This window comes from Somniosus microcephalus, chromosome 14 (genome assembly GCF_052327205.1).
Source record: "Somniosus microcephalus isolate GS21.2 chromosome 14, FLI_Smic_1.0, whole genome shotgun sequence".
Taxonomy (NCBI): domain Eukaryota; kingdom Metazoa; phylum Chordata; class Chondrichthyes; order Squaliformes; family Somniosidae; genus Somniosus; species Somniosus microcephalus.
Window position 1 is genome coordinate 9797707 of NC_141000.1, and position 24164 is coordinate 9821870.

General features: G+C 48.5%; 1 protein-coding gene across 1 annotated transcript in view; it reads right to left on the reverse strand.

Annotated features, from left to right (window-relative positions):
* Nucleotides 1–24164, reverse strand: part of arhgap31 (Rho GTPase activating protein 31) — a 164776-nt gene that overhangs the window by 8724 nt on the left and 131888 nt on the right. The window contains exons 8-10 of the mRNA XM_086006228.1: nucleotides 12897–13021; nucleotides 7919–7978; nucleotides 931–1563 (exon numbers count right to left, since the gene is read on the reverse strand). Coding sequence (XP_085862354.1) covers nucleotides 931–1563; nucleotides 7919–7978; nucleotides 12897–13021 — 818 coding nt within the window. The remainder of the gene's footprint in view (nucleotides 1–930; nucleotides 1564–7918; nucleotides 7979–12896; nucleotides 13022–24164) is intronic.

Consider the following 24164-nt stretch of genomic DNA (forward strand, 5'->3'; position numbering starts at 1 on the left):
GCGCTAAGGCAGGGGGCGCGACTCAATATCCCGCCCGGGGCTACCGGGGCGTTGCACGCTTGACTGATGTCACGATCTGCGGGCGCAGGAGATCGTGGCGGTAGTGTTTAGCACCACCGCAAAACATCTGGCCAATTTTGCGAGCGGCGCTAAAATCGCCGCGCTCGGGCGCTAAGTTCCTAGCGCCCCGTTAGCGCCCCCGGAGGTGCTAACGGGAGGCGCTAACCAACATAATTTTTCCCCCGAAGTGTCTGAAACATCTTTACTTTGACAACTTGAAGAAATTGAAAATGATGAACTATTAATCAATGTACTTTTGTGAGATGACATGGTCTTATCGCCCCAAATTTTCTCCCCTCCTCTCCTGAAGGTCCTTACTCTTGCTGGAACCTTCATTCATCTGCGATAGTTGAATGTCAACAGGCTAGTGAACTATAACGGACATTATAGCTGAGTTCAACCCTGTCCTCTTCCAATATTAACACATAAATTCTTTCCAACTGGTCACTGGATAACCATCAGAGAAAACCTGAGCTGAGTTCCCTCCCTCCCTCGCCCAGAGGCACTGAGACCATTTGTATCACCCTCACAAATAGGGGCTAGAAGATGGGATATTCCTAATTTGTACAGTTTAATACCACGCTGAGCAGTGCATTTAACTAGTGAACCACTTGGGCATTTATCAAGAGTTAGCTTTACACAGCTGACTGTTTCCTGTTTAACCAAATTGATTTTAACAAGAGATGTAGCTATGAATCAATTGAAAATCTTACAGTTGACTACAGCAAATAAGAGTACTATCAGTTTCTTAATACTGTACTCGAAGCTAAAGCACAAGTGCTTACAAATAAGATACTAATCACATATTAAATGCATCATGTTCACACTCAGTAGGGCAAACAGGGTATCCATTCAGTGTATGGAACATACCATTCAATTCATGCCAGTCTGACTTGGTCTGCTCACTGAGAGGATCTCCTTTCCCTTCCTTGGTTGTGGGTAGAGTCCTGCTTTCATCCTGCGATGTTCTGTTTGTCGACTCTTGCAGACCTGTGTCTTTCAGATTTTGTACATCTTTTTGTGCTTCCCTGCAGGGTGTGGCGCTGGGGCTGATAATTCCTGAGATGTGTCCCGGTACAGACACAGAAAAGGGCTCGGATATATTCAGTGCCATTGGCTTTCTATGATGTCGTGGTGACGCTTCAAGGGGAAACAAGTTACCCGGGAAGTTAGATTTTGATGAAGAATCGTTGAGATTGGTTGAATAAAACAACCGTCTAGTCTTTGGTGATGTTGGTTCCGATTTGTTGAAGGCATCTCCTCGAAAAACCTTCAGCTGCTCTGGTTGCGCCCTGAATAGTGCTGGCTCTTTGGCGGATGTACCTTGACTAACATTACTGGCACATCCTCCAATAGCACCAACGAGGTCTTCCTGATCCCAATCACTGTGCCTCCTGCTTAGACTGTAAGAACTTCCTGAGCCAAGTGTGTGCGATTTCATTGATGGCGAGAGGGCTCCTCCCAGAGTTCCCATGTGTTTAAATCGACCCCCATTTTCATCATCTAAGAAATAGGAATAAAATATTTAGTAAGGTTTGAAATAAGACACTGCACAAATTAGTACAGTACAGGAAACTCTCTTTTTACCGGCAGCTAAAAAACCGGAAATCTCTCTTAACCGGCAAAATTCAGGAGTAGGTTCAGGTAAGTTTTACTTCATATTAGTGGCCGTTCCTGGATCTGTGGCCGTGTAACCGGGGTTTCTGCACCTGTGGCCATGTAACCGGGGCTCCTGGATCTGTGGCCGTGTACGGGGCTCTCGTACCTTAGTAAGTATACCTCTCTGTAATCCGGAATTTTTGATCAACCGGCACCACGCCGGTCCCGTCGGTGCCGGATAAAAAAGAGTTTCCTGTACTTCAACTTTTGAGGGAAAGGGTCTGGATGTAAGAGTGCATTATTTTCCATTTCACCCCCTTCCAGTTTGGAAGTCATTTACTCAGTTCTCAATGCTGCTCAGGCTACGAGCTGTTCCCTGACTAAGACAGAAGACTTATCCTAAGGCCTCCATGCCGTTCTGTAGGTTGGCACACGCTGTATTACAGTACCTCCAATTTTCTTAGATCAGTGGCAAATGAGCACCTTGGGACGTTTTACAATGTTCAAGGCGCTATCTAAATGCAAATGGTTGTTGTAACTTAATTCCAATAGCGACAAGTGTAATGTGAAAGATTGGAATAATAAAGGCGGGACAGATGAACTCAGTGAATGATTTCTGGAGGAATTTCTTCACCCAGAGAGTGGTGAACCTGTGGAATTCTCTACCACAGAAGGCAGTAGAGGCCAATTCATAAATATATTCAAGAAGGAGTTGGATATATTTCTTAAGGCTAAAGTGATCAAGGGGTATGGGGAGAAAGCAGGGACAGGGTACTGAATTTGAATGATCAGCCATGATCGCATTGAATGGCGGAGCAGGCTCGAGGGGTCGAATGGCCGACTCCTGCTCCTATCTTCTATGTTTCTATGATTCAAAGTAGCTAAGGGTGAGGTTGAATCAACTCCCATCCAGTTGCTAAGGTACAGCAATCAAAAAAAGCAAATAGAATGCTGAACTGAACACCAAACCAGCAGAGCTCAAAGTCAGAGGATGTTGTGTTGAAACTGCACAGAACTCTGGCACAGTCAGGCCACACCTCGATTATTGCGTCCTCTTTTAATCATCAAGACAAAGACATTCAGTCCCTCAAAGCAGAGCAGAGCCAGATGGATATCCCTGGTGTCAGACTGAGTTACCAGGAAACACTGGAGAAAATTAACGTTACAACCTTGAAAATAAGTGACTAATGGGCAACAGAGAGGTATAGAAACATAGAACAATAGGAGCAGGAGTCGGCCATTTGGCCCTTTGAGCCTGCTCCGCCATTCAATATGATCATGGCTGATCCTCTATCTCAATACCATATTCCCACTCTCTCCCCATGCCCCTTGATGCCTTTTATGTCTAGAAATCTATCTATCTCCTTAAATATATTCAGTGACTTGGCCTCCACAGCCTTCTGTGGTAGAGAATTCCACAGGTTCACCACCCTCTGAGTGAAGACATTTCTCCTCATCTCAGTCCTAAATGTCCTACCCCTTATCCTGAGACTGTGACCCCTCGTTCTAGACCCCCCAGCCAGGGGAAATATCCTCCCTGCATCCAGTCTGTCTAGCCCTGTCAGAATTTTATACGTTTCAATGAGATCACCTCTCATTCTTCTAAACTCTAGAGAATATAGGTCTAGTCTACTCAATCTCTCCTCATAGGACAATCCCCCCATCCCAGGAATCAGTCTGGCGAACTTTCACTGCACTTCCTCTATGGCAAGCATATCCTTTCTTAGGTAAGGAGACCAAAACTGCACACAGTACTCCAGGTGTGGTCTCACCAAGGCCCTGTACAACTGTAGTAAGGCATCCTTGCTCCTGTACTCAAATCCTCTTGCAATGAAGGCCAACATACCATTTGCCTTCCTAACTGCTTGCTGCACCTGCATGTTTGCTTTCAGTGACTAGTGTGTATGAGATAATGAACAGTATGGACAAGCTAAGTCCAGAACAGTTTCAAGATAGAACATGAGTGCACAGGTTTAAATTGGTTAAAAGCAAATTTAGGACCAGTGTCAGGCAGTAGTTCTTCACACATGGGGGCCTAGAAATTGAGTTGACGCCGCGCCAGGGCTTTAGCGCTGGAAATTTAGCGCCGGCGCTAATTCCCTTGCGCGCGCCAAAAATTCAGTAGCGCCGCGCCCAGACGGCTGCCGGCGCTACTGGCGGGCGTGAGTGCCTCCCAATGGGCGCTGAGTGCCGCATTGCGGCGCTAATCCGGCGCTGCGGCACCCGGTGCGGTGCGGCAGGCTGGGGAAGTGCAGGCCTCCTCCTCCCGTTAAGGAGGCGCTGCCTTCACCCGATCGCTGGCCGTTTGATTTTTTCAAAAATGAGCCCGGCACCTCGGACAAGTGCCGGGCTTGCAGGCCAGACGCATCTGTTCCGCGGGGGGGGGGGGTGGAGGAGTCCGGGGAGGGAGGTGCGGGCAGGCAGCCGGCGGGAAAGCGGCCGGCCGCCGCGCGACCTTAATGCGCCGGCGCTAACTTGTGTAAGACTCGGTTGCCAGAGTCTTAGTTGCGGCTGCCACGGGTGAGGCGGCCGCAACTGAATTTCGGCGTTCGGGTGCGTTGCCACGGCAACCGGGACGCTGCGCACACCGATGACGTCATCGGTGCCGGCGCAGCGCAACCGGCTAACGCCGATGGCAGCGCCGAAGTGAATTTCAGAAACGGCTATCATTGCGGCGCTAGGCCCTCTAGCGCCGCAAAATGGGCACTAACCCTACTGAATTTTCAGCCCGGGGTGTCTAGCATTGGAATAGACTTCTAGGTAGAGCAGTAGGGGCAAAAATCCTAGAATCTTTCAAGAAACAATGGGATAATGTAATGGGAGGACTGTACATTTGCTCTGGATGAATGAGATAGGTTGGGTTGAATGGTGTTACACATTCCTATTTACCTCCTGATCTTCTCGATCTCAGCATTGGCCTGAATAACATTGGGATTGTGGGGAATTGGAGAGGGGTGGAATTTGCATTCTTCCACCTCCGACACGGAAGCCTATTTTTTGAGACACGTTTGTTTTTATTTTTCCATTTAATCTAGGTTGATTCATGACCAGAGAGAACATTTTCATACAATCTACCAAAAATATGGAAGTACTTGTTTCATTGAATACAAAACAATAAAATTTCAGAAACGGAATTAATGCCAAGGAGCCTTCAAAGAGGCGCTTCCATTAAAAAATCTAACGGTCACCATACTAATGCTACAGAGGGGAAAGTGCTGCTTATCTATGGGGGAATGGGTTTCAATAAAATGATTACTTTAATTCCCTGGTTACTAAGGATCACAAGTGAAGTAAAATTTAAATGGATTATGCCAGCATTTGAAGATCATCAGAACCCTTTCTAAAAATCAAGGAATTGATCTAAGTTGTATCACCTCCAATTGTAATTAATTGAATTTGTCCTCTTCCCACCTTTTTGCCTTTTATCTCTCTCCTGAAACTCATGCTTGGGTACGATTCTGAGGCCTGGCAGCTCTTGGATACCTCCTCCAACTGGTCATTTTTCCATGGGAGCCATCATAGTTCAAAGACAATCTTGTCCTCACCCAGTATCAAAAGGCAGGTACCTGCAGGGGTCACCGATCAAGAGCAGGGAACCAGGGCAGTTTTCCCACCCCTGTCCCCAGAGACACTGAAGCCGAATATAGCGACCCACTGTTGCTGTTGTTGAGATCACATGGCATGGTTCAAATTCAGGACCGTCCTGTCTGTGTGACTGAGTATCACACTAGGTGGTCCAATTACCCATTAAGTTCCGGGAGAGCAAGGATTATGATTAAGCCTAACATCGGTTTGTTTTGTTCTAACCACTTTGGTCATCCTTTCTAATATTTTTGTTTAAAAGGATGAACAGGCTGGGCCTAAGGCTGAGGGGTGACCTAATAGATGTCTTTAAAATTAGGAAAGGTTTTGATAGAGTGGATACAGAGAGAGTGTTTCCACTTGTGGGGAACAGCATAACTAGAGGCCATCAATATAAGATAGTCACCAAGAAATCCAATAGGGAATTCAGAAGAAACTTCTTTACCCAGAGAGTGGTGAGAATGTGGAACTCGCTACCACAGGGAGTGGTTGAAGCGAATAGTATCGATGCATTTAAGGGGAGGCTAGACAAGCATATGAGGGAGAAGGGAATAGAGGGTTATGCTGATAGATTTAGATGAGGAAAGACGGGAGGAGGCTCGAGTGGAGCATAAACACCGGCATGGACTGGTTGGGCCGAATGGCCTGTTTCTGTGCTGTATGTCCTATGTAATCCTTTGTAAAATGGTGAATGCTGATGGCATAATGGGAGGTATTGGTTTGTGCTAGCTATTCAGCCTAACAGTGAAAATTTTTTAAATCAGTAATTGAACCAATTGCACTCTATAGCAGTGAGGTGTGGGGACCGCTAACACAACAAGAATTTGCAAAATGGGACAAACACCCAATTGAGATCCTACATGCAGAATTCTGTAAAAGTATCCTCCGGACTCAAAGGAAAACCGTAAACAATGCATGCAGGGCAGAACTAGGCCAATATCCATTAATAATTACTATCCAAAAAAGAGCCACCAAATTTTGGAAACACCTAAAAATAAGCAACCCCCACTGCTATCATTACGAAGCCCTGAAATGCCAAGAGAGGATCATAAAGAAGAATACCCTCAGTCAACTAGTCCTGGGACTCAGTGAAGTAACTACTAACACTACTAACAATAACCAGCCCCAGGACAGTGACAGCGTAACACAAAGAATTCGACCCAACACAATCGTCACTAAGCAAAAGGAAAAATATCTGTCATATTGGGCAGAAACAACAAAAACCCAAAACAAACTCAATTGCTACTTGGCCCTAAACAGACAATACAACATGGCTGATTACCTGACCATGGTAAAGGATGGCAAACTGAGAAAAACCTTGACAATGTACAGACTTAGTGAACATAGCCTGGCCATTGAAAAAGGTAGACACAGGCAGACACGGCTACCAAGAGAGGACAGGATATGCTCTCACTGCAGTCAGGGAGTGGTGGAGACAGAGATGCACTTCCTCACAGCTTGTAGAAAATATCAGGGCATAAGGGAGAATTTCTACCCAAAATTCACAAAAATATGCCCGGAATTCAGGAATTTGAATGACGACCAAAAACTCCCATATCTACTAGGGGAAGAGAGAAATTGTGTAACCTTAGCGGCACACTATGTTACAGCGTGCCATAAACAGAGGGACAACCAGTAAATCTAAGAAAAGAGTATATACAAATTATATTTATACACTCAGGGATATATCTGTTTACATAGAAACAGGACATTCGTGCCTTCGAGCCTGCTCCGTCATTCAACGAGATCATGGCTGATCATCCAAACCCTAGCACCCAGTCCCTACACCGACAGCCATCCCACCCAAGCCCTATCACTCCATATATTTAATCCCCCCTAACACTAAGGGCCAATTTTTTTTTTATCATGGCCAATCAACCTAACCCACACATCTATTCGACTGTGGGAGGAAACCGGAGCACCCGGAGAAAACCCACGCAAACACAGGGAGAATGTGCAAACTCCACACAGACAGTCACCCGAGGCCGGATTTTAACCCAGGTCCTTGGCGCTGTGAGGTAACAGTGCTAACCACTATGCCACCGTGCTGCCAGTACACTGCATGCATAGATCTGTGTTTATGTGTTCAACCATAAATGTTTTTCGATGCTTTGGCAACATAAGATGTACCTTGTCATGCCAATAAAGCGATTTGAATTGAATTGAATTGAAAGAGGGAATGAATTTACATACACTGCTTGTTACTGATTTGTGCCCCTTCTAATGTTAATTTTCCTCCTTTTCATTACCAGGCTCAGCAGCGTAAATGTATCAGTACACTCAATTATACCACTGACATTCACTAATGAAATAAGACTCCATACAAGTACCTGTAGATGAAACAAAGCAAAAAGATGCCAAAATTATTCAGAATTCTTTGTTTAATTTTTTTAAAGGGGTGCTCACAATGACTCTCTTTTTAATGTACTCTGTCGCAGGTAATTTGCCAGTCTAGCTGTAATGGTCTTGGGCTGATGTCATGTAGAATGGGATGCTCCCTCAGTGCGTTCTCATATTTCAATGCTATGTTTTTAAATTTGGACCCACGGCTGTGTTAATCTGGTGAAATGCCTTTCGCAGCATCGCTGATTTCAGGCTGGAGTTAACGTTAGATTACATTCCATTTTCCTTCAACAATACGAGAATGTGAAATGGTACAGCAGATAGAAAGTCTTACCTTCTGTTGGCAAAGAACAAAGGGACTCCATGCTCTTCGCAGGTCGAATGTTGGCCTTCTCTGAGCAAAAAGAAACAGAACAGAGATTTGGTGAGTAAGAAATATGATTAGAATAAGAAAACTAGGAAAGGAGTCACAAGACTGCAACCTAGTGAAGAGGTTCAGACATTATACACTGTGATCAAAGTGTGGCCATTATGTCAGTGCCCTGCGAACCATAACATTGGGTTGTAACCTTTCACTGTCAGCCTTGGCTCAGTAGGAGCACTCTCATCTCTGAGTCAGAAGGTTGTGGGTTCAAGTCCCACTCCAAAGACTTAAGCACAAGATCCAAGCTGACACTCCAGTGCAGTACTGAGGGAGTGCTGCACTGTCAGAGGTGCCGTCTTTTGGATAAGATGTTAAGCCGAGGCCCCGTCTGCTCTCTCAGGTGGATACAAAATATCCCCTGGCACTATTCGAAGAAGAGCAGGGGAGTTATCCCCGGTGTCCTGGCCAACATCACTAAAACAGAGTATCTGGTCATTCATCTTATTGCTGTTTGTGGGATCTTGCTGTGTGCAAATTGGCTGCCGGTTTTCCCCTACATTACAACAGTGACTACACTTCAAATGGAAAAATACTTTATTGGCTGTAAAATGCTTCGGGACGTCTTGAGGTCACAGAAGGCGTTATATAAATGCAAGTTATTTCTGGCATATGTTACATTAAATTGTGTATATGTTGTCTGGGATTTTAATCATGTTTTGTGATTCTGGTGGTTTCAGGAATGTTCTCGGGCTCCTGCGCCAGACTGAACAACAATCAGAGAATCATACTCCAGGCACATGGAAAATAATTTGCACCATTATAAGGAAATGCCATGTGCAGCGCACATTGAGGTGTTGTTAAACTTGCAGTACAGCCTTTTCAATCTTGTAGCCTTAATACAATTGAATGCAGCTTTGTGTCAATTTCATAATATTGAAATTGTTCTGTGTAAATATCAGGATTCCAAACTATTTTAGCATGTCTGAAAAAAATTGGCTTAATACGTCCATTAAGCTACAGAGAAAGAATGACATACAAATATGTTAAACATTCCTACATTAATATTTGCACAGTGTGTCATAGTTCATGTATATATTTGGAAGCCATTGTACATTTAGGTATATGTTTGCACATATTTCATGAAAATGTATATTTACATATAAGGAGGGGCTTTCCTTTGCCCTCTGCCCATGAACGCCAGGTTGCAAGGCGAAGAGGAAAAAGGGGGAAGAGACCCATTGTGTTAGTGAAGGGGCTCCCGAAGAATCCTGGAATAGGAGCTTGCTCCAAGACCCCATGGACTGGAGAGTGTGTGTGTATAGTGCCGGGGCAGCCTGAAAGTTAATGGGAAAGGAGCGGTAAATTTACAAAGTTGTCCGTCTGCCCCAAGGTGATATTGGAGCTTTGGGGCCTCTGGCTGTTGCTCTTCATACCTGAGACAGGAAAGCTGGGTGCATCGCTCCTCTTACACACACAATTCTGTGCCTGGGCATCCGAAGAGGAAAAATGCACCCTAGGTGTTTTATGTAAGTGATATATATCAAAGTGTGGCAAAACCACTAAGTGACTTACATAATTGTCTGTAACCAATGTTATTACCTCTAGCATTAATTGTCTGTAACCAATGTTATTACCTTTCAAGTTGGCTCTGGTTAAACAGAGCTAGATCGACAACATCGCGATCTGACGCGATGACGTCATCACGTGGGTCACATGACGTCCCCTTCGGCGGGAAACGTGATGACGTCATGACGTCAGAGGTAGAGGGCGGGACCAGCCAGTCCTCGTGTGGATTGAAAGAGAAAAGACCTGTTTTGAGCTTCTCCTGTAGTTTCTTGTTTTGTAAAGTTCTTAGACAATAAATTCAGTTTGTTAACTTCCAGTAAGTTATAGATTCTTTGTTAGGAGTGCAGAGACTCCTACAAAAGCGTACAATAGCAGGAATATTTAATAAACCCGTTCCAATTTCAGGTCTGCCGTAGATACCTTCTCGGGTTCAATGGCGTCAGTCACTCTCGTATATGGTCTGAGCACCTTAGGCTAATGGGAGTTGACTTACTTACTGCCCCATACATATTTGCACGAGAGTGGGACCCAGGTGTTTAAAAGTGAAACCTCCTTGTGATCTGGACCAGCCCTCCACGTCTTTCACATGTATTTCTTCAATCTTTCCAAATATGGACCAAGTTTAGATGAGATGAGAAATAACAACAAAAAATGCTGGAAAAACTCAGCAGGTCAGGCAGCATCCGTGGAGAGAGAAACAGAGTTAACGTTTCAGGTCGAAGACCCTTCTGACGAAAGGTCATCGACCTGAAACGTTAACTTTGTTTCTCTCTCCACGGATGCTGCCTGACCTGCTGAGTTTTTCCAGCATTTTCTGTTGTTATTTCGGATTTCCAGCATCCGCAGTATTTTGCTGTCGTATTAGATGAGATGAGACTTGGTTCATGTTGTTAAAGCGGTTTCATTCCACTTCGTTCAATCAGTAAAACTTATCCTCACGTGTGATATAAAAACAATGAAGGCACAGTGCTTTGTGGGTTATTTTACTTAACTGAAGCAGAAGAACCCCCCCCACCCCCCTCTTCATTCTGTCCTACAGCCTAGGGCCAAACCTCCTCTCCCCTGCAGTCTCCTGTCTTTTAAACCTTGCACAGCACTTCACCGTGTTACTGCCTTTTTTGGTATCTTGAGTTTCTTTATTTTTAAAGCCTGACTCTGTCGTCAGTTTTTAGTGAAAACTGACCACCCTTTCCCCACAAGAGCAGAGTCGACCATAGTCTGAAATCCCCAAACCCCACATTTTGGTATATATTCACGCATATGTTTTATGAAAGTGCACAATGTAATTTCAAGACATTATTGTTCGCATTCCTTTTTTATTAGCCAATAGATAACACTATTTGTTCACAAACCACCTATCTGTCAGATGTGACAAAGTAACATGGATTTCACAGGACATCAGCTTAATCAATACTTCCCCCACACTGGTGCTCACCACTGAAAAGTCTAATTAGAATCATGAAAAAACAAAAGAGAAGAAAAGGAGATTTGGCCTATCGAGCTCAATCCTCTGCCATTCCAACTCACCAAGCCTAACGTCAAACTGCATTTTGAACATCCCCAATGTCTTTGATCCCACTGCCTTACCTGAATGTCCTTGAAGTAATATTCTGGGTTCAACTTATCTGTGCCATTTAATACTTTATACAGGTTGAGCGTCCCGAATCCGGCAACCTCGGGACCGAGGCCGAGCCGGTTTTCGGGTTTTTCTGGACTTCGGAACGTGTTTCTGATGTCCGAAGTCCGGAAACACCCGAGCCCAGGTTGCGATATTTCCGGACTTCGGACATCAGAAACATGTGCCGAGTCCGGAAATGCCTGGGGGATAGCAAAATACTGCAGATGCTGGAAATCCAAAATAACAACAGAGAATGCTAGAAAAACTCAGCAGGTCAGGCAACATCCGTGGAGAGAAATTTGAGTTGACATTTCGGGTTGAAACCCTTCTTCAAAACTGGAAAGCGATATTTCCGGTTTTTGGTAAGCCTCCCTCAGGGTGTCCGGATTCCGGAACATTTTACGGATTCCGGACGCCTGCCTCTAATTCCGGAACTGTGGATTTGGGACGCTCAACCTGTATAGCTCAATGAGGTCACCTTCTCTCTTTAATACATCTTTCCTCAAAGTTCATCCCCTTAACATTTGGGACCGTTCTTGTGGCTCTTCTCTGTACCTTTGTCAATGGCCGCATATCTCTTTTGCAGTGTGGTAACCAGAATTGCATAGCGGTTGGTCTAACCAGGCCATTTAAAAACTTCAGCCATACCTCTGTAGACCCTATTCTCGCTATGCACCCCAACATTCTGTTTGATTTTTCCACATTGTCTTGATATTAAAAACAACTGAGGGCCATTTTAACTTTAGTGTAAAACGTGCGATATCGGATCAGCCACCCCGTTATACATCTCTCATTGAAATGGAAATGGAAATCAAAATAGGGAGAGATGTGTAATGGTCAGCTGATCCGATATTGTCCGCTTTACACTGTCACCCAAAGTCAAAATTACTTCCAATGAGTTTACAGTCACTCCCTGCTCCCTTTCAAAGTCTCCCTGTGTTAAATCTATTCCCTCACATATGTTGCTCATTTTTCCTCCCAGCTTGTAACATTTTGCATTTGTGAGCATTAAATTTAAATTCTTACTTGTTCTGCCAATTTGCAAAACAGAACTGTATCCATTGAAGTCAATGGAAAGGATAAATGAGGGGGTGGGGGCTGGGGGGCCGCAGGGTGTATAAAGGGCGGCCGGTCCACTACCGCCTGTTTTTTGCCCCCCCGCCGAATGTTAAAAGTTCCGCCCATAATTTCCTTTTATTTCCCCAAAAGCTGCTTCCCACTCGGACCTCACCGTCCTTGGCCTCTTGTATTGTCCCACGGAAGCTCAACGTAAGCTCGAGGAACAGCACCTTATCTTCCGATTAGGCACTCTGCAGCCTTCCGGACTCAATATCGAGTTCAACAATTTCAGATCATAACCTTGGCCCCTATTACATTTTTTCTTGTAATTTTTCCACTCCTTCCCCCCCCCCGCTTTCCTTTTGTTTCTCTCTCACACCTGGCAGCTATCTCTTGCCCTGCCAGTACACTTCACACCTACTCTCAGCCTATTACCATCTCGTCTAGCTTCGAATACCTTTTATGTCTCTTTTACAGCTTTTGTTTCTTTTACTTCTTTTGTCCGAGCACAGCCCTGCCTTCGATCTATTTTCTTTTCTTTCCAGTTTTGAAGAAGGGTTCGACCCGAAACGTCAACTCAAATTTCTCTCCACGGATGTTGCCTGACCTGCTGAGTTTTTCCAGCATTTTCTGTTGTTATTGAGAAAACCTGGGCCAGCTGTGAACACCAAAGTTACTGCCACCAGATGTCAGTATTCTCCTTACCTGCAAATTGATGTCCTCTCACAAACACGCTGCCATTTCGACTCAGTTTACCCTTTGAGTCATTCCCTAATCGTCCCAGGTTAAATATGGATTTCCATTTCTTTGTTTTTGCAGTAAGTTTTCGCCTAGAAAAGAGAGAGAATCCGTACAGTTCAATGACAAGCACAATAACAAGCCCACTTTATATTACAGATTAAAATAATTGTGCAAAATGTACAATTTCAATTTAGCCCCGAATTCCAGGTGGCCGGAACAATCCAAACCAACCGTATGTAATTGTTCCAATCCAGCACCATACGGACCGGGCAACAGAGGTCAGGGACTGGATGGTGCAGTGAATTAGCACAAAGTCCTTTTCGCTGCAATGGTTCCCTCTGCCGGCTGTAAAGACCTATGAAAGTACAATCAACACCCAGGACCATTCCCCATTCTGTCAACACCCAGGACCATTCCCCATACTGTCAACACCCAGGACCATTCCCCATACTGTCAACACCCAGGACCATTCCCCATACTGTCAACACCCAGGACCATTCCCCATACTGTCAACACCCAGGAGCATTCCCCATACTGTCAACACCCAGGACCATTCCCCATACTGTCAACACCCAGGACCATTCCCCATACTGTCAACACTCAGGACCCTTCCCCATACTGTCAACACCCAGGACCATTCCTCATACTGTCAACACCCAGGACCATTCCCCATACTGTCAACACCCAGGACCATTCCTCATACTGTCAACACCCAGGACCATTCTTCATACTGTCAACACCCAGGACCATTCCCCATACTGTCAACACCCAGGACCATTCCCCATACTGTCAACACCCAGGATCGTTCCTGATACTGTCAACACCCAGGACCATTCCCCATACTGTCAACACCCAGGACCATTCCCCATACTGTCAACACCCAGGACCATTCCCCATACTGTCAACACCCAGGACCATTCCTCATACTGTCAACACCCAGGACCATTCCCCATACTGTCAACACCCAGGACCATTCCCCATACTGTCAACACCCAGGACCATTCCCCATACTGTCTACACCCAGGACCATTCCCCATACTGTCAACACCCAGGACCATTCCCCATACTGTCAACACCCAGGACCATTCCCCATACTGTCAACACCCAGGAACATTCCCCATACTGTCTACACCCAGGACCCCTCCCCATACTGTCTACAGCCAGAACCCCTCCCCATACTGTCTACACCCAGGACCATTCCCCATACTGTCTACACCCAGGACCATTCCCCATACCGTCTACACCCAGGACCCTTCCCCATACTGTCAACACCCAGGACCATTCCCCATACTGTCAACACCCAGGACCATTCCCCATACTGTCAACACCCAGGACCATTCCCCATACTGTCAACACCCAGGACCATTCCTCATACTGTCAACACCCAGGACCATTCCCCATACTGTCAACACCCAGGACCATTCCCCATACTGTCAACACCCAGGACCATTCCCCATACTGTCAACACCCAGGACCATTCCTCATACTGTCAACACCCAGGACCATTCCCCATACTGTCAACACCCAGGACCATTCCTCATACTGTCAACACCGAGGACCATTCCCCATACTGTCAACACCCAGGACCATTCCCCATACTGTCAACACCCAGGACCATTCCCCATACTGTCAACACCAAGGACCATTCCTCATACTGTCAACACCCAGGACCATTCCCCATACTGTCAACACCCAGGACCATTCCCCATTCTGTCAACACCCAGGACCATTCCCCATACTGTCAACACCCAGGACCATTCCCCATACTGTCAACACCCAGGACCATTCCTCATACTGTCAACACCCATGTCCATTCCCCATACTGTCAACACCAAGGACCATTCCCCATACTGTCAACACACAGGACCATTCCTCATACTGTCAACACCAAGGACCATTCCTCATACTGTCAACACAAAGGACCATTCCCCATACTGTCAACACCCAGGAACATTCCTCATACTGTCAACACCAAGGACCATTCCCCATACTGTCAACACCAAGGACCATTCCCCATACTGTCAACACCCAGGACCATTCCCCATACTGTCTACACCCAGGACCTTTCCCCATACTGTCAACACCCAGGACCATTCCCCATACTGTCAACACCCAGGACCATTCCCCATACTGTCAACACCCAGGACCATTCCCCATACTGTCAACACCCAGGACCATTCCTCATACTGTCAACACCCAGGACCATTCCCCATACTGTCAACACCCATGACCATTCCCCATACTGTCAACACCCAGGACCATTCCCCATACTGTCAACACCCAGGACCATTCCTCATACTGTCAACACCCAGGACCATTCCCCATACTGTCAACACCCAGGACCATTCCCGATACTGTCAACACCAAGGAACATTCCTCATACTGTCAACACCCAGGACCATTCCCCATACTGTCTACACCCAGGACCATTCCCCATACTGTCAACACTCAGGACCATTCCCCATACTGTCAACACCCAGGACCATTCCCCATACTGTCAACACCCAGGACCATTCCCCATACTGTCAACACCCAGGACCATTCCTCATACTGTCAACACCCAGGACCATTCCCCATACTGTCAACACTCAGGACCCTTCCCCATACTGTCAACACCCAGGACCATTCCTCATACTGTCAACACCCAGGACCATTCCTCATACTGTCAACACCCAGGACCATTCTTCATACTGTCAACACCCAGGACCATTCCCCATACTGTCAACACCCAGGACCATTCCCCATACTGTCAACACCCAGGACCATTCCTCATACTGTCAACACCCAGGACCATTCCTCATACTGTCAACACCCAGGACCATTCCCCATACTGTCAACACCCAGGACCATTCCTCATACTGTCAACACCCAGGACCATTCCCCATACTGTCAACACCCAGGACCATTCCTCATACTGTCAACACCCAGGACCATTCCCCATACTGTCAACACCCAGGACCATTCCCCGTACTGTCAACACCCAGGACCATTCCCCATACTGTCAACACCCAGGACCATTACCCATACTGTCAACACTCAGGACCCTTCCCCATACTGTCAACACCCAGGACCATTCCTCATACTGTCAACACCCAGGACCGTTCCTGATACTGTCAACACCCAGGACCATTCCCCATACTGTCAACACCCAGGACCATTCCCCATACTGTCAACACCCAGGACCATTCCCCATACTGTCAACACCCAGGACCATTCCTCATACTGTCAACACCCAGGACCATTCCCCATACTGTCAACACCCAGGACCATTCCCCATACTGTCAACACCCAGGACCATTCCCCATACTGTCTACACCCAGGACCCTTCCCCATACTGTCAACACCCAGGACCATTCCCCATACTGTCAACACCCAGGACCATTCCCCATACTGTCAACACCCAGGACCATTCCCCATACTGTCAACACCCAGGAACATTCCCCATACTGTCTACACCCAGGACCCCTCCCCATACTGTCTGCAGCCAGAACCCCTCCCCATACTGTCTACACCCAGGACCATTCCCCATACTGTCTACACCCAGGACCATTCCCCATACCGTCTACACCCAGGACCCTTCCCCATACTGTCAACACCCAGGACCATTCCCCATACTGTCAACACCCAGGACCATTCCCCATACTGTCAACACCCAGGACCATTCCCCATACTGTCAACACCCAGGACCATTCCTCATACTGTCAACACCCAGGACCATTCCCCATACTGTCAACACCCAGGACCATTCCCCATACTGTCAACACCCAGGACCATTCCCCATACTGTCAACACCCAGGACTATTCCTCATACTGTCAACACCCAGGACCATTCCCCATACTGTCAACACCCAGGACCATTCCTCATACTGTCAACACCCAGGACCATTCCCCATACTGTCAACACCCAGGACCATTCCCCATACTGTCAACACCCAGGACCATTCCTCATACTGTCAACACCCAGGACCATTCCCCATACTGTCAACACCCAGGACCATTCCCCATACTGTCAACACCCAGGACCATTCCCCATACTGTCAACACCCAGGACCATTCCCCATACTGTCAACACCCAGGACCATTCCTCATACTGTCAACACCCAGGACCGTTCCTCATACTGTCAACACCCAGGACCATTCCCCATACTGTCAACACCCAGGACCATTCCCCATACTTTCAACACCCAGGACCATTCCCCATACTGTCAACACCCAGGACCATTCCCCATACTGTCTACACCCAGGACCCTTCCCCATACTGTCTACACCCAGAACCCCTCCCCATACTGTCTACACCCAGGACCATTCCCCATACTGTCTACACCCAGGACCATTCCCCATACTGTCTACACCCAGGACCCTTCCCCATACTGTCAACACCCAGGACCATTCCCCATACTGTCAACACCCAGGACCATTCCCCATACTGTCAACACCCAGGACCATTCCCCATACTGTCAACACCCAGGACCATTCCTCATACTGTCAACACCCAGGACCATTCCCCATACTGCCAACACCCAGGACCATTCCCCATACTGTCAACACCCAGGACCATTCCCCATACTGTCAACACCCAGGACCATTCCCCATACTGTCAACACCCAGGACCATTCCTCATACTGTCTACACCCAGGACCATTCCCCATACTGTCTACACCCAGGACCATTCCCCATACTGTCAACACCCAGGACCATTCCCCATACTGTCAACACCCAGGACCATTCCCCATACTGTCTGCACCCAGGACCATTCCCCATACTGTCAACACCCAGGACCATTCCCCATACTGTCAACACCCAGGAGCATTCCGCATACTGTCAACACCCAGGACCATTCCTCATACTGTCAACACCCAGGACCGTTCCTCATACTGTCAACACCCAGGACCATTCCCCATACTGTCAACACCCAGGACCACTCCCCATACTGTCAACACCCAGGACCATTCCCCATACTGTCTACACCCAGGACCCTTCCCCATACTGTCAACACCCAGGACCATTCCCCATACTGTCAACACCCAGGACCATTCCCCATACTGTCAACACCCAGGACCATTCCCCATACTGTCAACACCCAGGACCATTCCCCATACTGTCAACACCCAGGACCATTCCCCAGACTGTCAACACCCAGGACCATTCCTCATACTGTCAACACCCAGGACCATTCCCCATACTGTCAACACCCAGGACCATTCCCCATACTGTCAACACTCAGGACCCTTCCCCATACTGTCAACACCCAGGACCATTCCTCATACTGTCAACACCCAGGACCATTCCTCATACTGTCAACACCCAGGACCATTCTTCATACTGTCAACACCCAGGACCATTCCCCATACTGTCAACACCCAGGACCATTCCCCATACTGTCAACACCCAGGACCATTCCTCATACTGTCAACACCCAGGACCATTCCTCATACTGTCAACACCCAGGACCATTCCCCATACTGTCAACACCCAGGACCATTCCTCATACTGTCAACACCCAGGACCATTCCCCATACTGTCAACACCCAGGACCATTCCTCATACTGTCAACACCCAGGACCATTCCCCATACTGTCAACACCCAGGACCATTCCCCGTACTGTCAACACCCAGGACCATTCCCCATACTGTCAACACCCAGGACCATTCCCCATACTGTCAACACTCAGGACCCTTCCCCATACTGTCAACACCCAGGACCATTCCTCATACTGTCAACACCCAGGACCGTTCCTGATACTGTCAACACCCAGGACCATTCCCCATACTGTCAACACCCAGGACCATTCCCCATACTGTCAACACCCAGGACCATTCCTCATACTGTCAACACCCAGGACCATTCCCCATACTGTCAACACCCAGGACCATTCCCCATACTGTCAACACCCAGGACCATTCCCCATACTGTCTACACCCAGGACCCTTCCCCATACTGTCAACACCCAGGACCATTCCCCATACTGTCAACACCCAGGACCATTCCCCATACTGTCAACACCCAGGACCATTCCCCATACTGTCAACACCCAGGAACATTCCCCATACTGTCTACACCCAGGACCCCTCCCCATACTGTCTACAGCCAGAACCCCTCCCCATACTGTCTACACCCAGGACCATTCCCCATACTGTCTACACCCAGGACCATTCCCCATACCGTCTACACCCAGGACCCTTCCCCATACTGTCAACACCCAGGACCATTCCCCATACTGTCAACACCCAGGACCATTCCCCATACTGTCAACACCCAGGACCATTCCCCATACTGTCAACACCCAGGACCATTCCTCATACTGTCAACACCCAGGACCATTCCCCATACTGTCAACACCCAGGACCATTCCCCATACTGTCAACACCCAGGACCATTCCCCATACTGTCAACACCCAGGACCATTCCTCATACTGTCAACACCCAGGACCATTCCCCATACTGTCAACACCCAGGACCATTCCTCATACTGTCAACACCCAGGACCATTCCCCATACTGTCAACACCCAGGACCATTCCCCATACTGTCAACACCCAGGACCATTCCTCATACTGTCAACACCCAGGACCATTCCCCATACTGTCAACACCCAGGACCATTCCCCATACTGTCAACACCCAGGACCATTCCCCATACTGTCAACACCCAGGACCATTCCCCATACTGTCAACACCCAGGACCATTCCCCAGACTGTCAACACCCAGGACCATTCCTCATACTGTCAACACCCAGGACCATTCCCCATACTGTCAACACCCAGGACCATTCCCCATACTGTCAACACTCAGGACCCTTCCCCATACTGTCAACACCCAGGACCATTCCTCATACTGTCAACACCCAGGACCATTCCTCATACTGTCAACACCCAGGACCATTCTTCATACTGTCAACACCCAGGACCATTCCCCATACTGTCAACACCCAGGACCATTCCCCATACTGTCAACACCCAGGACCATTCCTCATACTGTCAACACCCAGGACCATTCCTCATACTGTCAACACCCAGGACCATTCCCCATACTGTCAACACCCAGGACCATTCCTCATACTGTCAACACCCAGGACCATTCCCCATACTGTCAACACCCAGGACCATTCCTCATACTGTCAACACCCAGGACCATTCCCCATACTGTCAACACCCAGGACCATTCCCCGTACTGTCAACACCCAGGACCATTCCCCATACTGTCAACACCCAGGACCATTCCCCATACTGTCAACACTCAGGACCCTTCCCCATACTGTCAACACCCAGGACCATTCCTCATACTGTCAACACCCAGGACCGTTCCTGATACTGTCAACACCCAGGACCATTCCCCATACTGTCAACACCCAGGACCATTCCCCATACTGTCAACACCCAGGACCATTCCTCATACTGTCAACACCCAGGACCATTCCCCATACTGTCAACACCCAGGACCATTCCCCATACTGTCAACACCCAGGACCATTCCCCATACTGTCTACACCCAGGACCCTTCCCCATACTGTCAACACCCAGGACCATTCCCCATACTGTCAACACCCAGGACCATTCCCCATACTGTCAACACCCAGGACCATTCCCCATACTGTCAACACCCAGGAACATTCCCCATACTGTCTACACCCAGGACCCCTCCCCATACTGTCTACAGCCAGAACCCCTCCCCATACTGTCTACACCCAGGACCATTCCCCATACTGTCTACACCCAGGACCATTCCCCATACCGTCTACACCCAGGACCCTTCCCCATACTGTCAACACCCAGGACCATTCCCCATACTGTCAACACCCAGGACCATTCCCCATACTGTCAACACCCAGGACCATTCCCCATACTGTCAACACCCAGGACCATTCCTCATACTGTCAACACCCAGGACCATTCCCCATACTGTCAACACCCAGGACCATTCCCCATACTGTCAACACCCAGGACCATTCCCCATACTGTCAACACCCAGGACCATTCCTCATACTGTCAACACCCAGGACCATTCCCCATACTGTCAACACCCAGGACCATTCCTCATACTGTCAACACCCAGGACCATTCCCCATACTGTCAACACCCAGGACCATTCCCCATACTGTCAACACCCAGGACCATTCCTCATACTGTCAACACCCAGGACCATTCCCCATACTGTCAACACCCAGGACCATTCCCCATACTGTCAACACCCAGGACCATTCCCCATACTGTCAACACCCAGGACCATTCCCCATACTGTCAACACCCAGGACCATTCCTCATACTGTCAACACCCAGGACCGTTCCTCATACTGTCAACACCCAGGACCATTCCCCATACTGTCAACACCCAGGACCATTCCCCATACTTTCAACACCCAGGACCATTCCCCATACTGTCAACACCCAGGACCATTCCCCATACTGTCTACACCCAGGACCCTTCCCCATACTGTCTACACCCAGAACCCCTCCCCATACTGTCTACACCCAGGACCATTCCCCATACTGTCTACACCCAGGACCATTTCCCATACTGTCTACACCCAGGACCCTTCCCCATACTGTCAACACCCAGGACCATTCCCCATACTGTCAACACCCAGGACCATTCCCCATACTGTCAACACCCAGGACCATTCCCCATACTGTCAACACCCAGGACCATTCCTTATACTGTCAACACCCAGGACCATTCCCCATACTGCCAACACCCAGGACCATTCCCCATACTGTCAACACCCAGGACCATTCCCCATACTGTCAACACCCAGGACCATTCCCCATACTGTCAACACCCAGGACCATTCCTCATACTGTCTACACCCAGGACCATTCCCCATACTGTCTACACCCAGGACCATTCCCCATACTGTCAACACCCAGGACCATTCCCCATACTGTCAACACCCAGGACCATTCCCCATACTGTCTGCACCCAGGACCATTCCCCATACTGTCAACACCCAGGACCATTCCCCATACTGTCAACACCCAGGAGCATTCCCCATACTGTCAACACCCAGGACCATTCCTCATACTGTCAACACCCAGGACCGTTCCTCATACTGTCAACACCCAGGACCATTCCCCATACTGTCAACACCCAGGACCACTCCCCATACTGTCAACACCCAGGACCATTCCCCATACTGTCAACACCCAGGACCCTTCCCCATACTGTCTACACCCAGAACCCCTCCCCATATTGTCTACACCCAGGACCATTCCCCATACTGTCTACACCCAGGACCATTCCCCATACTGTCTACACCCAGGACCCTTCCCCATACTGTCAACACCCAGGACCATTCCCCATACTGTCAACACCCAGGACCATTCCCCATACTGTCAACACCCAGGACCATTCCCCATACTGTCAACACCCAGGACCATTCCTCATACTGACAACACCCAGGACCATTCCCCATACTGTCAACACCCAGGGCCATTCCCCATACTGTCAACACCCAGGACCATTCCCCATACTGTCAACACCCAGGACCATTCCCCATACTGTCAACACCCAGGACCATTCCCCATACTGTCTGCACCCAGGACCATTCCCCATACTGTCAACACCCAGGACCATTCCCCATACTGTCAACACCCAGGACCATTCCTCATACTGTCAACACCCAGGACCATTCCTCATACTGTCAACACCCAGGACCATTCCCCATACTGTCAACACCCAGGACCATTCCTCATACTGTCAACACCCAGGACCATTCCCCATACTGTCAACACCCAGGACCATTCCTCATACTGTCAACACCCAGGACCATTCCCCATACTGTCAACACCCAGGACCATTCCCCGTACTGTCAACACCCAGGACCATTCCCCATACTGTCAACACCCAGGACCATTCCCCATACTGTCAACACTCAGGACCCTTCCCCATACTGTCAACACCCAGGACCATTCCTCATACTGTCAACACCCAGGACCGTTCCTGATACTGTCAACACCCAGGACCATTCCCCATACTGTCAACACCCAGGACCATTCCCCATACTGTCAACACCCAGGACCATTCCCCATACTGTCAACACCCAGGACCATTCCTCATACTGTCAACACCCAGGACCATTCCCCATACTGTCAACACCCAGGACCATTCCCCATACTGTCAACACCCAGGACCATTCCCCATACTGTCTACACCCAGGACCCTTCCCCATACTGTCAACACCCAGGACCATTCCCCATACTGTCAACACCCAGGAACATTCCCCATACTGTCTACACCCAGGACCACTCCCCATACTGTCTACAGCCAGAACCCCTCCCCATACTGTCTACACCCAGGACCATTCCCCATACTGTCTACACCCAGGACCATTCCCCATACCGTCTACACCCAGGACCCTTCCCCATACTGTCAACACCCAGGACCATTCCCCATACTGTCAACACCCAGGACCATTCCCCATACTGTCAACACCCAGGACCATTCCCCATACTGTCAACACCCAGGACCATTCCTCATACTATCAACACCCAGGACCATTCCCCATACTGTCAACACCCAGGACCATTCCCCATACTGTCAACACCCAGAACCATTCCCCATACTGTCAACACCCAGGACCATTCCTCATACTGTCAACACCCAGGACCATTCCCCATACTGTCAACACCCAGGACCATTCCTCATACTGTCAACACCCAGGACCATTCCCCATACTGTCAACACCCAGGACCATTCCCCATACTGTCAACACCCAGGACCATTCCTCATACTGTCAACACCAAGGACCATTCCCCATACTGTCAACACCCAGGACCATTCCCCATACTGTCAACACCCAGGACCATTCCCCATACTGTCAACACCCAGGACCATTCCCCATACTGTCAACACCCAGGACCATTCCCCATACTGTCAACACCCAGGACCATTCCCCATACTGTCAACACCCAGGACCATTCCTCATACTGTCAACACCCAGGACCGTTCCTCATACTGTCAACACCCAGGACCATTCCCCATACTGTCAACACCCAGGACCATTCCCCATACTGTCAACACCCAGGACCATTCCTCATACTGTCAACACCCAGGACCGTTCCTCATACTGTCAACACCCAGGACCATTCCCCATACTGTCAACACCCAGGACCATTCCCCATACTGTCAACACCCAGGACCATTCCCCATACTGTCAACACCCAGGACCATTCCCCATACTGTCAACACCCAGGACCATTCCTCATACTGTCAACACCCAGGACCGTTCCTCATACT